General features: G+C 41.1%; 1 protein-coding gene across 3 annotated transcripts in view; it reads left to right on the top strand.

The window, feature by feature from the left end:
- The window catches only part of LOC147032025 (signal transducer and activator of transcription 5B-like), a 109,306-nt gene that overhangs the window by 60,955 nt on the left and 32,318 nt on the right, over positions 1-16,033 (top strand). For all 3 annotated transcript variants that reach the window (XM_085869297.1, XM_085869298.1, XM_085869299.1), the window contains one exon: positions 9,348-9,442. In XM_085869297.1, coding sequence (XP_085725423.1) covers positions 9,348-9,442 — 95 coding nt within the window. The remainder of the gene's footprint in view (positions 1-9,347; positions 9,443-16,033) is intronic.

Raw genomic sequence — 16,033 nt, 5'->3', positions numbered from 1 at the left:
CCTCGTGTCGGTGTATGTACATGCTGCCTTTTGTTATTCAGTTCCTTCATGAACTTATATTTCTCTCCAAAAAAATAAGAGGCTGTGATGCAAGATTCAAATGACAGTATCTCTTAATGTAGGAGTGAGCCGAGAAACGAGTCGGTGCTAAAAATTTAAATTTGGTCTGCACGTATGCTAAAATTGTAACATTCACTTTGTCCCTACCTCTTGGGATCCAGCCTTGCAAGCTCCCAAAACAGCATTATTACATCCTGAATTTTCTCACAGAAGTAATGGTCAGTTGGCTGCCTGCAAGTGACAGAGGGTCATAAAAAAATATTGACAACTACGAGTCGACTCTTCATTGCGTTGCACATGCAAAGTGGATTAAATTCGATTTTGAGATTAAATTTATTCCTTGCAGAAGTCCCTTTCTGCCTCCTCCAATCAAAATGCCACACAAACGAAACAAACATGATTAAAATTAATAAACGCCCCTCTCATGTGTACGTCTATGCTGCTGTTGGTGTTTACCCCCTTTTCACTGTGCTTTGGCCTGTTCTGTTTTGTTATCTCGCTGTTACACGAAGCATGACCTTGCATGTAAAAAATCAACTTGTTGTCCTAACTCGTTAGTCCAACAGTAGTTCATTTCTTTTATTTTATTTTAGTTTGAACCCACTGTACAGATATGTATGTGCACATTTCTACTTCCAAGCCTGCTGTCTCATTTAATGTCATTAAACTGCCTTGCTTGGAAATGTTGATTCCACAATATCCTTTGAAAATGTTCGGTGTTCCCTGTCAGTGCCTTGAACAAATCCCATCATTATTTAGGCTGAATGTCACTGAGGTGGTTTACCATCCATTTTTGCAAAGATCTCGTACAGACGTGCTAAAGTTTTGCTATTTATGCAGTTTCCATTTTTATCCCCCCCCCCCGCCCCCCCCCCCGGAGGGAGGGAGTGGGATATTGTAATCTTCCGGTTTGTTTGTCTGTCCGTTAGCAACTTTACGGCAAAACGGCTTTAGCAAACACTATCAAATTTAATCCATAGGTGGGCAATGAATCTTGGATGACCCCATTAACTTTTGGGTGCAATTGGATCAAAGGTCAAGGTCATGAAAAGATCAAAATCGTTTTTCACTCATAACTTCGTCAAAAATGATCTGATTTACTTCAAACTAAGCTTATAGTGAACCTTATTCTATTTGTCACTTATAATCCTACCCATTCCTAAAGTGAAAAATGCATATTTGTGAAGATCGGTTAGGTCCGAAGTTTTGGGGGTCATGGTCATCGGTCAAAATTACATATTTTCCATTATGAATCGAACAAGTGGTGCCAGGCACAACAAATCCCAACCATCTAAGGCATAAAGTTATTTTGGGGATCAAATTTAAATTTGATACATCCTTAAAGGGGCAGTCACACCTTGACGTTTTAGCCAGCGTATGGCAACGTATCAAAATGTAGGTAAAACGCTGGCGTACGCTGAACTATTCATTTTTTTTTTTTAAGTGTTTGGTGTATTCATAACGAGTTGGACGTATGCATAACGTATTAGTAACGTACACAGAATGTTTCGATAACTTATAGATAATTTATACCAACGAATGCTTAGCGTGTTGTCGGCGTTCACAACGTATGCCCAACGATAGTCTAACGTATGCATAGCGCGCGGCAGCGTATCGCCGACGATCACGTGGCGTGGCCTATTAAAAGGCTGCCGCTCGACGATTCAAATCATAACCGCACTAGACATCAAAGTGTCAACATCACCGTCATGCCCTGTCACACCTTGATGTTTTAGCCAGCGTATGCCGACGTATGAAAAATTTGCCGAATACGCTGGCACACGGCGAATATGTTTTGGGTAAGTTTTGTATACGTTAAGGCCCGGTCACACCTTGACGTTTTAGCCAGCGATGGCAATGTGTTAAAATTTATGTAAAACGCTGGCTTACGTTGAACTTTTGATGTTTTTTTTTAAAGATTCGGACGTATTCATAGCGACTTGGTCTTATGTATAACGCATTGGTAACTACACAGAACGTTTCGTTGTGTTATAGATAACTTATACCAACGAATGCTGAACCTGTTGTCGGCCTACACAACCGATGCCCAACGATAGTCTAACTCAGGCATAGCGCGTTGCACGCATCGCCGACGATGTCGTGACGTAGCCTATTAAAAGGCTGACTCACAACGATTCGAATCATAACTGCCGTAGAAATGGAAGGGTCAAAATCGCGGTCACACCTTGGCGATCTTGCCAGCGTATGCCGACGTCACAAAAAATGTGTCTAAAACGTTGGGGCACGTCGAATACGGTATGGGTAAGTTTGGTATGCGTGAGTAGAACGCTAAATACGCTATCATAAGTCGTAGTAAGTAGAGTACGTCAAGAAATTTTGAACATGTTCAAAATTTTACGACGTACTCGGCGTATGACACACGTTCGCATGCGATGGGGATAAGTTTTACACACGATATGTGGACGCTTACACACGTCCACATAGGCTACTCATAAGTCGAAACACGTCGCGGTAATGTCTTTTTTACGCGAAACTTATTTCTAACTTATGTTTGACGTGCTTTGAACCAATTCTTTACGTAGCCCCAACACACATCGACGTATGTAGACATATTCCAATGACGTCTTCCGGTCGACAAAAAAAATAAATGAACGTGTTTCTAGGTTACAACTGCCATATAAAGACGTGTTCCCAGCGGTTTTGGGAATTGGTATATAAAAATGGTGTTCATAAAAGGGGAACCCAACAGTGTTTTCGAGTCCTTTTTGAGTCGATGTCCATGTCAGCAGTAACAGTATCAGTATCAGTATTACTATTAGTATTAGTATTAGTAGTAGTTTGTTCATGTTGGCAGTAGTAGGTGGGTGTGAGGGGGAGGGTGTGGGTTATGATGGATCGTCCTTGCATCCGCGTTTCCACGGGTAGGTTCATAGGCTGCCACTCAACGATTTAAATGGCTGCATCTCCACTATTGAAAGTAGACGCTTGCGCTCAACAATTGGATTTTTTTACACTCAACGACTTTTAAACGGTACCACTCAGCTACTTTCATTGTTTACAATGAACGATTTAAATTGCTGTCACTCGCCTTGGTTTTTTTTTTTTTTTTTTTTTTTTGACGCTGGGGTTTGGAAATTTGAAACGTTTCTTCTGAACGTGTTAAAACGCTCAAACTCGACTATTTTAAATAGACGCTGCCGATGGACAATTGGAATCATAGCCAAGCTAGACATCGAAGTGTGAACATCCTCGTCATGCCGAAGAAAAGTTTGAAGAATGCTGCAAATAAGTGTCCTGGCCGTGGCCGTGGACGCTGACGCAAGGATGATCCATTATACCGACGTCTTTCAGCCTATGAGTAACTTAAAAGTAACGTCTGTCGATGTGTGGCAACGATCGCGTAACATGCCAACAACACGTTAATCATAGGTTAGAAATAAGTTTCGGGTACTCTAAACATTACCTCGGCGTGTCTCAACTTATGATTAACTTACAAGTAGCATGTGTTGACGTCTGTCAACGATCGCAGACCGTGCCTACAACTTGTGGCCAGCGTAGCGGAACGTGTGAGTCATACGCCGGCATACGTCGTGAAATTTCAAGCATGAAAAAATTTGAGGACAACCGAAAAGTACAACGTTTAAAGCCAACGTACAACGACTTATGGCAACGTACTACGACGTATGGCAACGTACTACGACGTATGCCAGCGTGCTCTCAATGTTATCAAAACTTACCCATAACGTATTCAACGTGTGCCAGCGTTTTAGAAAAAAAATTCAAAAATCGGCATACGTTGGCTAAAACGTCAAGGTGTGACCGGGCCTTTAAGAGCACGCTGAAGCACGCTGGCATACGTCGTAGTACACCGAGCACGTCGACAAATTTTAAGCATGCTCAAAATTTTTTGACGTATGCCAGCGTATGACTCGCACGTTCCGCATACGCTGGCCATAAGTTGTAGGCACGTTATGCGATCGTTGACACACGTCGACACACGTTACTTGTAAGTTACTCATCAGTCGAAACACGTCAAGGTAATGTTTAGCTACCCGAAACTTATTTCTAACCTATGAGTAACGTGCTTTGAACCTATGTGTAACGTATCTCCAACGCACATTGACGTATGTAGACGTATTTGATTGACGTCTTCCGGATGACCACAGAACTTACTGAATGTGTTTCTAACTTACAGCTGCCGTATAATGGCGTATTGGCAGCGTTTAGGGGAATTGGTACATAAAAATGGGCTTCACAGGAGGAACCCGTCAGTGTTTCAGACTCCATGGTGAGTACATGTCCATGTCAGTAGTATCAGTAGTAGTAGTAGTAGTAGTAGTAGTAGTAGTAGTAGTAGTAGTAGTAGTAGTAGTAGTAGTAGATGAGCGTGTCATTAGTAGTAGTCGTAGTAGTAGGTCCATGTCAGTAGTAGTAGGTGAGCGTGATGAGGAGGGTGTGGGTGATGATGGATCCTCCTTGCGTCCGCATCCACGGCCACGGCCAGGAGACTTCTTTGCAGCATTCTTCGAAGTTTTCTTCGGCTTTTTTTTTAATGTTTTTCTATGCTGAACTATTGATGTTTTTTTTTTAAGTTTTTGGCGTATTCATAACGAGTTGGACAATGCATAACGTATTAGTAACGTACACAGAACGTTTCGATAACTTATAGATCACTTATACCAACGAATGTTTAGCGTGTTGTCGGCATTCACAACGTATGCCCAACGATAGTCTAACGTATGCATAGGGTGCGACAGCGTATCGTTGATGATCACGTGGCGTAGGCTATTCATAGGCTGCCGCTCAACGATTTAAATCATAACCGCACTCGTAATCGAAGTGTCAACATCACCGTCATGCCGAAGAAAAAAATAAAAATACAAAAAAACATGGAGTCTGGAACACTGACGGGTTCCTCCTGTGAAGCCCATTTTTATATACCAATTCCCCTAAACGCTGCCAATACGCCATTATACGGTAGCTGTAAGTTAGAAACACGTTCAGTAAGTTCTGTGGTCGTCCGGAAGACGTCAAATACATCTACATACGTCAATGTGCGTTGGAGATACGTTACACATAGGTTCAAAGCACGTTACTCATAGGTTAGAAATAAGTTTCGGGTACGCTAAACATTACCTCGACGTGTTTCGACTTATGAGTAACTTACAAGTGACGTGTGTCAACGATCTCGTAACGTGCCTACAACTTATGGCCAGCGTATGCGGAACGTGTGAGTCATACACTGGCATACGTCGAAAAATTTTGAGCATGTTAAAATTTGTCGACGAGCTCGGCGTACTACGACATATGCCAGCATGCTTCAGCGTGTTCTTAACGTATACAAAACTTACCCATTACGTATTCGACATGTGCCAGCGATTTAGACAAATTTTTCATACGTCGGCATACGCTGGCTAAATCGTCAAGGTGTGACAGCCCATTAACCTGAATGTTGATTATAAGGAATAGAATAAGAAATATTTTAGTCTTGGTTTGAAGTCAATTAAACCATTTTTGACGAAGTTATGACCGTAAAATAAATTTGACCTTTCAAGGCCACATAAGGTCAAAGGTCATGGTGTCAAATGAAAGCCAATAAAGGACTTGATATATGTCTTCATATTCCTAAACTCGCATATTCCAAAACCTTTTTGATTTGTAATGGAAAATATGTAATTTTGACAGATGACGATGACCCCCAAAACTTCGGACCCTACCGATCTTCACAAATATGCATTTTTCACTCTAGGAATGGAAAGGATTATAAGTGATAAATGGAATAAGGTTCACTATAAGCTTAGTTTGAAGTAAATCAGATCATTTTTGACGAAGTTATGAGCGAAAAACGATTTTGATCTTTTTGTGACCTTGACCTTTGATCCAATTGGACCCAAAAGTTAATGGGGTCGTCCAAGCTTCATTGCCCACCTGTGGATTAAATTTGAGTGTTTGCTAAAGCCGTTTTGCCATAAAGTTGCTAACAGACAGACAAACAAACAGACAAACTAATTTATTTTGCAAAAACTTCGTTTTGGCAAGATAACAAACCGGACGATTACAATATCCCGCTCCCTCCCTCTGGGGGGCGGGATAAAAAGGTTAGGAATATGCGTGTGTTTACCATGGAAGACATATATGAAGTCCTTTATTGGCTTTCATTTGACACCATTACCTTTGACCTTACGTGGCCTTGAAAGGTCAAAATTATTTTACGGTCATAACTTCGTCAAAAATGGTTTAATTGACTTCAAACTAAGACTAAAATATTCCTTATTCTATTCCTTATAATCAACATTCAGGTTCAGGATGTATCAAATTTAAATTTGATCCCCAAAATAACTTTATGCCTTAAATGGGTGGGATTTGTTGTGCCTGGCACCACTTGTTGTACCTTGTAAGCTGATGTATAATTGAATATGGCAAGGGTGACATGATAATGATCTCCTCGTGGGACTTTGTAACACTTCGGCGATGGCTCCTTGAATAATCCAGTCTACTGCCGTGGAAATGACACTGCTATGAACATTATACTGGGGAGCAACTGCAATCTGAGTGACATCCCACCACCTTCCTTTTACCATCCTAATAGCGTGAGCCACCTCCTTTGGTGTTGAATGACACCAAACCATTCTTATCTAATTACCACACATGCTAAGCGTAAAACAGGGTGAAGCAATTGGTTCACTCTCCCTGTCTGTCTATAGACGTCGGTCTATGATCGAGGAACTACTTCATTTCTGTGTAAGTTTACATTTTGAACACTGTAGAACATGAATCTGCAGTTTAGCAGTTCCGTGGCTCTGAATTTCACAAATTGTACAGACTCATCCCGATTTGTTAGCATGCACGAGCTTGCACGTGCACAGAGGAGTAAGGTGATGTTTTTAGTCTGTCTGCCTGTTTGGCAGTCATACAGAATTGAAAATCATTCCAAACAAGAAACACTGTTCTTAGGGACATCGTAAAGGACACAAACATGCATGAATAATTAATTATTACGAATGGGTAATAATTAATAACTAATTTGAGGTGTTAAATATGGTGGTGTAAAAGACAGTGCATAAACAGCAGTAAACTTTGGGGGGAAAAAAAATTCTATAACCTTTTACAATCTTTATTTTATTTAAATTGAATCGTATCCTTGAACACTGGAGAACACATTGCTTTCTTGCCACTTTCAAAAACCTCGAGTTTAGCAGTACTGTCGAACCCACGGACCCAGTGTATTCACGGGTCATAAATTGTGACCTGCTTCCACATTTGCATATTCGCAAATTTTTTCCCCTATTTATTTATTTATTTCATTTTTACTTTTTTTTTTTTTGTACAGTTCAGGACTGGTCCCCTATATCCACATGTTAATTTTGGAAATCAGCCAACATCAAAGCATTACATAAAAAAAGGTTTTAAAAAATGAATCCCTTAACCACAGCCCAATTGGCTTGCTCTCCTTCCAATCATCAGCAGGGTCATGGAATACGTCATTGCAATTGATATAAAATCGTTCCTTTTCTCCAACAGCCTCATCTCAGATCATCTTTTTGGATTCAGACCTGGTCACTCTACCTTGGACATGCTGCTTCTACTCCCCCAACAATGGTGGAGACACTCGATATCAGACATGAGATCAGGGCCGTCTCTATGGACGTCAAGGCTGGAGTACCACAAGGCAGTGTTCGAGGCCCCATATTATTCCTCATCTTCATCAATGATCTCACTGACTCTCTGGAAAATCCTCTTTATCTCTTTGCTGATGACTGCACTCTCTGCCATGAGATTACACATCTTTCTGACAGACAGGCGGCAGCCTCTTCCCTCTCCTCACACCTTGACAAAATCACAAACTGGTCAAACACAATTGTGTTTATGTATCCATATTGTCCACCCTTTGCGTTCTCCCTTACCGCTCATCGTTACCTGCATCCCTTGTTTGTCCATCTCCGACTACTTTCTCCCTCCGCCCTGCTGTTTCCCCTTTGTTTTGTTGTGTCCTGATTTGTCCTGTGTAATCATTCTTCCATGAGCCTCGACCTTGTTATAAAAATTTTTGGGGGTTTTGTTTAAAACAATGCCCCGACATTCGCGGACCCTGACATTCGCAGCATTTTTCAGGAACGTATCCCCCACAAATAGCGGGGTCTGACAGTTCTTGGCAAAAATACTACACCATTGCAAGATTTTCTATGAACTCTAGTTTATAGAAGATATTGGCATTTATTGTGTGCAAAAATGTGTACAGATGTTGTGGGTGATGTGATTTGCAAGGGAAATTCCATGATCGCTTAATTCAGGTGACAATCGTGACAACATTACATGTTGCACATCAAATTTGCTGGTTGGGTTTCTGATTGGTTTTCTAGTTTTAAGCAGTTATTCTCTGCAGACTCCTACAATTAGAACTGTAATAACTTCAGTTACTGGCAATCCTTACTGCAGTACATAAACGACAATCCCGTAACTTGTTGTAATTTTCATTGTCATACATAGTCGGAAGCTTCCACTCATCAAAATGGGACTCTAAATCTTCACTGACAATGATCCTTACACACTCACTCACTCACTCACTCACTCCCTGACTCAAACCAGTCAGGCAAACTAATGATTCAATCAACTGCGACAGGGAACTAACTGTACAAGGAAAAGAAGCAACATGCAAAGCAGCAACCTTGCATGTATATTTCTCCAAGAAAGATGATGGGGCTGATACTTCCTAGGATGTAGCAACCAAGCCTGCCTCTCTGCCACACCTCAGTTTGCCACCTCTTCAGAGGATGTGGATGAATCTGCCACTTCTTCAGAGGATGTGGATGAATCTGCCACCCCTCAGCCTGCCACTCAGTCTTAAGACATAGTATTTTAATAAAGTTTGTTACATTCAAACTGCGTATTTTTTCACATTGTAGTCAAGTTTTTGTTCTGTAAGACCCTATCTTCACTTACATAATGGGAGTATATGGGATAAGTAAATTTGACATACGGAAATTCACCGAACGGAAATAGTTTAAAAATGTAAACCTTTCTGTATATCGAGGGATTACTGTATTTGGACAAAATATTGCGGCATTTTACGTCATCATGAACAATCAAATTTGCCGCCTGCAAACCCTGCCTAATATCTTTGTTTCTTAAGGCTGTGTGGGGTAAGGTGTTCTCTGAACTCTCTTTTTTTTCATTGTAAAGTTGCTCTAATTTTTTTGTGAGTATAGTATCTAACTAACAACAATTGTTGTCTACTCATTTTATTTTCTTTGAATCATGACATTTTATATTTCATCCCTCCCCCAACCCCCCCCCCAACTCCCACCCACCTCCCTCATCCTTTCCAGGAGAGTCTTCCAAGCAGGAACTTTACCTTCTGGCAGTGGTTTGATGGAGTTATGGAACTTACCAAACGGCATCTAAAGCAGCATTGGAATGATGGGTAAAGCCTCACATGTTGATACCACAGATTTTTTTGTTAATGTCCAAATAATTATGGAGGTGCATAATAGTGGGGTGCATAATTAAATTATACAATTATAATTGTCCAAATATCATTCATGGCCTTTCAATCTTTTCACACTTACAATGTTTTTAGACTTGATCATTGCTGAATTTGAGAAACATACAGGTAGTGGACAAAACAATTGTAACACAAGGTAAACGAGGGACACCAAGTATAATGAAAGCAACAGCTTCCACACTGGTGTGGCCCACATGTTAATGAAGTAAATAACATCCCAGCATGCTTAGGGTCATGTATAAAAATGCTACACCAGCTTGCATTGCTGAAAATTATGGCTAGCATGGCTTAAATAGGAGACCTCAGAGACTTTGAAAGAGGGGTGATGTTACTGAAGCTCCTGCCAAACACACCCCAACAAAGACAGCTCAACTTGCAAATGTTTCATAAGAAACGGTGTCAAAGGTGATGTCTGCATGGCTAAGGGAAAGACATCAGCAAAGGGCAACAGTGGGCGGGAGCGCATACTCCATGATCGTGATATACGTGCATTAATTTGAAGTGCAATTTATTGTAAATTTCAACGTGGGACACGAGCAGCCAGTTTCATCAAAAACGGTTTGCCGAGAACTCCACAGAGGTGGGATACCATAGTCAGGTTGCAGTGCACAAACCACTCAAACACACCTGGCAATACACGTCCATTGGTGAAAAGAGCACATTCAATGGACTACTGAACAGTGGAGAAATGTGACATGGTCAGATGAAGCATCCTTCACCATGTTCTCGACAAACGGACAAGTGCACTTGTGGTGACAACATAAATAACTCCACAACCCTGAGTGCTTGGTTCCAACAGTGAAGGGTTCTGGTGGTTCTGTAATGTTGTGGGATGCATTTTCCTGGCATGGTTTGGGTGCAGTCATTCCCTTAGAAGGCAAGATCAATGTCAATCCCAAATTAATGGTACCGAGTGATCATCTTCACCCAATTGTGTGGCATTTATTTCCTGCCGAAAGGGGTGTCTTTCAGCATGACAATGCCCCCATCCACAGAGCATGTGCAGTTGCCCAATGGTTTGATGAGCATGACACTGATGTTTTCCATTTGTCTTGGCCTTCTCAGTCACCAGATCTGAACCCAATCGAGCATTTATGGAACATAAGACAGCATTTTTCACCTCCATCATCCAGGTATTAGTTGATTGACTTTCTCTTGGAAGAATGGTGCTGCATCCCTCCGACAGAATTCCAGATGCTGATAGATTCTATGCCGCTGCGCATACAAGCCATACTGGCCACGTGTGGTGGCCTAACACCCTATTAAGTAAGTGACTTTACATCGGTGTTTACATTTTTTGTGAACTTCCTGTATGCGGTTGATAGGCCACTGTGACATGCCTTGTGCTTAAAAGGCCCAGAATGCCCATGCTGAGAGATTAAAAAGTAAGGCATACAGCAGTAGGCTTTTTTTCCTTTTCTTTTTATTTATTTTTGCTGCTCTACTGAAGATATTATCAAGTCTTCTTCCTTTGAAAATTGCCTTTGGCAATCATTAATCTTCTTGGCAAATTGCTTCATAGAACCACCATTTTGTTGTTCTTCTTTCATATACAGCACAAGGCTGCTGATGCAACGCCCTCTATAGGTTAGGGCAGGAATTAAATTTCACCAAGGTGTCGGCGATGGCTTGCCTACTCTTCGAGAATGACACATTGAGATCTTTAACGTCCACCAACTAATGCTGGGAGACAGGACGCTGAGTTGAACTTCTATCTGAGGGAAGACGTACACATTGATGCCTCACACTGCCTGCATGACACCAGTATGGTAGTTTGTAGCTGGGCCGAGGTTCATACTCAGGCGAGACGGATCTGAGGTGAGTGTACTCTACTGGTCAAAAGTTTGAGAACACCCCCATTTTTCCAGTTTTTACTGAAATTTAAGCAGTTGAATGTTTCAATGTACTCTGGAATTAAAGCACAGAACAAATAAACAATTGCAGATAAAAAAAAATAAATCATGGAATCGTTTTGTTAAACAAAATTTAATCAAATTTTTGACTCGTCAAAGTAGCCACCTTTTGCAGATATAACAGCCGAACATTCTCGTGGCATTCTTTCCACAATGGAAATCAAATATTGTTCGGAAAGTTCTTCCCAACAATGTTGCAGAAGTTCCCACAAATGTGTTGCACTTGTCGGTTGCTTTGCTTTCACCCTTCTGTCCAGTTCATCCCAAACCAGCTTGATGGGGTTTAAGTCTGGAGACTGTGTTGGACATTCCATGATTTGAAGCCTACCGTCTTGTTCTTTTCTTCGAAGGTAGTTCTGACATAGCCTGGAGGTGTGTTTGGGTCATTATCTTGCTGTGGCATGAACCCCTGACCAACTAGGCATAGACCAGAGGGTATTGCATGGCGCTGCAAAATGCTGTGGTAGCCCTTTTAGTTCAGGGTGCCAGTCACTCTGTGCAAGTCGCCGACTCTGGATCCAGCAAAAGAGCCCCAGATCATCACGCTTCCTCCTCCACGTTTGACAGTTGGTGTCACACAATGAGGAACCATGCTTTTGCCGACTCAACGACGTACAAAAACCCTGCGTGATGAACCGAAGATTTCAAATTTTGATTCATCGGTCCATAAGACCTTCTTCCAGTTTTCAGTATTTCACTGGTGGTGCTTCATGGCCCAGGCAAGCCTCTTTTTCTTATTTTGCCATCTTAGCAATGGCTTTCTTACTGCCACTCGACCTGTCAAACCTGCAGCGTGAAGTCTTCTCTTCACAGTTGAAACGGAGACTTCCTTACTTCGACCAGTGTTAAGCTGTGCTTGAAGCTGCTGTCCTGTGAGCCGCCTATCACACAAGCTGTTGACTCTCAGAAACTTGTCTTCTGATTGTGTTGTGGCTTTGGGTCTGCCAGACCTCTTCCTGTCAGAGTTTCCTCCAGGTTCCAAGTGCCTTTTGATGGTGTAGGAAACTGTACTCACTGACACCTTGGCTTCTTTGCATTTTCTCTAAAGGAAGGACCTACACTTTTATGGGTTATAATGGTCTGTCTGTCTTCCTTTGTTAATTGTCTTTTTCTCACGATTATGATAGCAATATACTACTTCCTGAAGTGCAATATTGTCCAAATAATGCTTCAGAGGGTGTAGCAACACAGTCTGTTCCAACACTGCTTTTATCCAGACAGAGGGTTTGTAACTAATAAACAAAAGTTGGGACACCTGTAGGAATTGTTTGCATCAACTTTCAAGGCTTAATTTACTTCAATTGCTGCAGAACAGCTGCAGTTGCTAACCCATTACTTATTCCCTGAAAAGGGCCTTTTTTAACTACTCTGAAATATACATTATTTTTCATTTTTTGGTAACCTAAACTTTTTTTTTTAACCTCTGGCAGTTTACTGCTTAGATTTGTACCATTTCAGGTTATTCACTGGACTTGAACTGCTTACATATCAGTAGAAACTGAAAAATGGGGGTGTTCTAAAACTTTTGACCAGAAGAGTACGTACCTCAAGGCCAATGGTTGGCAACCGAAATAGCAAGAAGAGCCATTTTTTTTCAAATTCGGTCACAAATACGAAATCTAAAGAGCCGCAACGCATGTAAACCCTATTTCAAGAACTGAATAACAGGACAGACACACACACATTGATTTGTAATGCAATACATGTTTATCGAGTTTGTATCAATGAAAGGGGCCATTAAATTTTCTTCAGTACATCGAGTCAGCTGACCCACATTTACCTCCACCACCGAAGGTGGAAGGAGGTTATGTTTTCACCCCTGTGTGTCTGTTTGCTACTTGCAAAATTGAAGATTTTTCAAGTATATTGGTCAGTCGATTTTGTTATGTCTGTCTGTCTGTCTGTTTGTCTGTTTGTTGCCTAGAGGTTACAATTATAAACTGATCTTCACGAAACTTGACCACATGGTAGAGTTTGTCATAAGGAAGAAACCTCTTGTTTTTGAGGTCAAAAGGTCAACAACTAAGGTGGTATTTCTAAAATCCTCAATTTTGTTTTTTGTTTTTTGTTTACATTGTCAAGGCTCGTATGAAAGCTGATGCACAATGCACAGCAACGGGGGCATGAGACAAGAGGGGCGGGAGTGGGAAGGACAAAACAGTAGGGAACAGACATTAGGAGATCTGTGGAAGGGAGAGGGATGAGGCGGGGAACACGGGGTGTACAAGATGGATATTACAGGGACTTTCAGGAAGGAAAGCAGGGAATTTGAAGGAGGTGGGTTTGGGGTGGATTAACGGGGGGTAGAAAAGATGGAGGATTTGGATGGGGGATGATAGGTGGTGGTGAATAGCTGTTTTGAAGGCCTGGAGGGTAGAATGGGATTGAATAGAATGACGGAGTTTATGTGAAAGGCGGGAAAAAAGAGAAATGAAAGAGTGAAGGTGAGCCGTGATTCATGATTTTGATAGTTTTAGCAGAAGGGGGTTGTTGGCGGACCTTGAGCGCCCTGCGGAAATATGGTGGGGACAAATCACAGACAGAGCAGGGGGGGCGAGACCGGAGAGGATACGGGAGAAGACAGAAAGACCACTGACCTGTCTGCGGTGAGAGAGTGAGAGGCCCAAAGACTCGCGGGAGATGCCATTGATAAATTTTCATCTAATTGACTTAAAATTTAAAGAGGATTTGCATATCAGGTCACTGAATTCAACCACCAATTTGAGGTCAACATCAGCCAAAAGGACAACATAGGCCGACTTTCTAAAATTGTGAATTTTCATCCAATTGACTTGAAATTTGAAGAGGAGTTGCAGATTTGATCATTGCATTCAACCACCGATTATATTTGAGGTCAAATTTGTTTTATGGATTTTGTTAGTATCCTGCTGTGCACGACGTCTTCTTCTTGTTGTTATTCTTTCTATCTTTTTGTCTGTCTGTCTGTCTGTCATCGACAGATCGCAATTTTAAACTGATTGTCATGAAACCTTACCAAGTTGTAAAGTTAGTCTCAACTGAGAAGTCAATTGATTTTGAAGTCAAAGGTCATCTTGCGGTAAATTTTCTAAAATTGTTGTTTTTTCATCCGATTGACTTGAAATTTGAACAAGATTTGCATATTACATCATTGGATTGGGAAACCAACTATTTTTGAGGTCAAAAGGTGAAAGGTCGACTCAAGGTCAGATTTCTAAAATCAATTTTCAACAGAAACTTCGTGAATTTTCAAATGAAAAATCGTCAATTTCCATCCAATTGATTTGAAAATTAAACGGCAATTGCATAGTTCATCACTATTTGGAAAAGCAAATATTTGTGAGGTCAAAAGTCAACTCGAGGTCAAACTTCTAAAATCATCAATTTCAATCTGAAAAATAATTTTCATCTGATTGACCTGAGCTTTGATTAAGATTTTCAATTTTAATCTTAATGAAATAGACAATTTGATGTATCCATGGTAACCTTTGGAGTGGGGGTGGGTGGATTTTGCAAGTATCGTGCTCTGCATGACGTCTTTTTCTTGTTACTTACGAAATCTAAAGATTTCTTAAATATATTGATCACTTCCGTCCTCTGTTTGTGTGTTTGTTTTTAGGCACGATAACTCGAGAACGGAAGCAGCTACCAATGTCAAATTACACCATGTGATTCAGGAGGGTGATGGCAAGCGCTGATTAGATTTTGGTCAAAATCGGTCAAAGCTCAAGGTCACAGTGAGGTCAAACATTCGATTTTTGATGGTTTGGTACAGAATCATCGTAGAAACTTCTGGCTTGCGTCGCTACCTTCTCCAGAGACAGCTTTTATTAGACAAGGTCAGAGGTCAAGTTGACGATTTTGTAAGTACCAGTCTATGACTGCTTGTTACTTACGAAATCTAAAGATTTTGTAAGAATATTAATGACTTCCGTCATCTGTTTGTGTGTTTGTTTGTGTGTGTGTGTGTGTGTTTGTTTGTGTGTGTGTTTGTTTGTAGGCACGATAACTCGAGAACGGAAGAAGCTACCAATGTCAAATTAGACCACATGATTCAGGAGGGTGATGGCTAGCGCTGATTAGCTTTTGGTCAAAATCGGTCAAAGGTCAAGGTCACAGTGAGGTCAAACATTCGATCTATGATGGTTTGGTACAGAATCATCGTAGAAAATTCTGGTTTGCGTCGCTACCTTCTCTAGAGACAGCTTTTATAAGCCAAGGTCAGAGGTCAAGTTGACAATTTCGTAAGTACCAGTCTATGATTGCTTGTTACTTACGAAATCTAAAGATTTCGTAAGTATATTGATGACTTCCGTTTCTGTTTGTTTGTTTGTTTGTTTGTTTGTTTGTAGGCACGATAACTCGAGAACGGAAGGAGCTACCAATGTCAAATTACACCACGTGATTCAGGAGGGTGATGGCTAGTGCTGATTAGATTTTGGTCAAAATCGGTCAAAGGTCACAGTGAGGTAAAATATTCGATTTTTGATGGTTTGGTTCAGATAACTCGAGAAAGGAAGAAGCTACCAATGTCAAATTACACCACGTGATTCAAGAGGGTGATGCCTGGTGCTGATTAGATTTTGGTCAAAATCGGTCAAAGGTCGAGGTCACAGTG

This window comes from Eptatretus burgeri, chromosome 2 (genome assembly GCF_056783735.1).
Source record: "Eptatretus burgeri isolate ZD-2024b chromosome 2, Ebu_testis_v1, whole genome shotgun sequence".
Taxonomy (NCBI): domain Eukaryota; kingdom Metazoa; phylum Chordata; class Myxini; order Myxiniformes; family Myxinidae; genus Eptatretus; species Eptatretus burgeri.
Note: the sequence above shows the minus strand (reverse complement) of the source record. Positions and strands in the feature narration are given on the sequence as shown.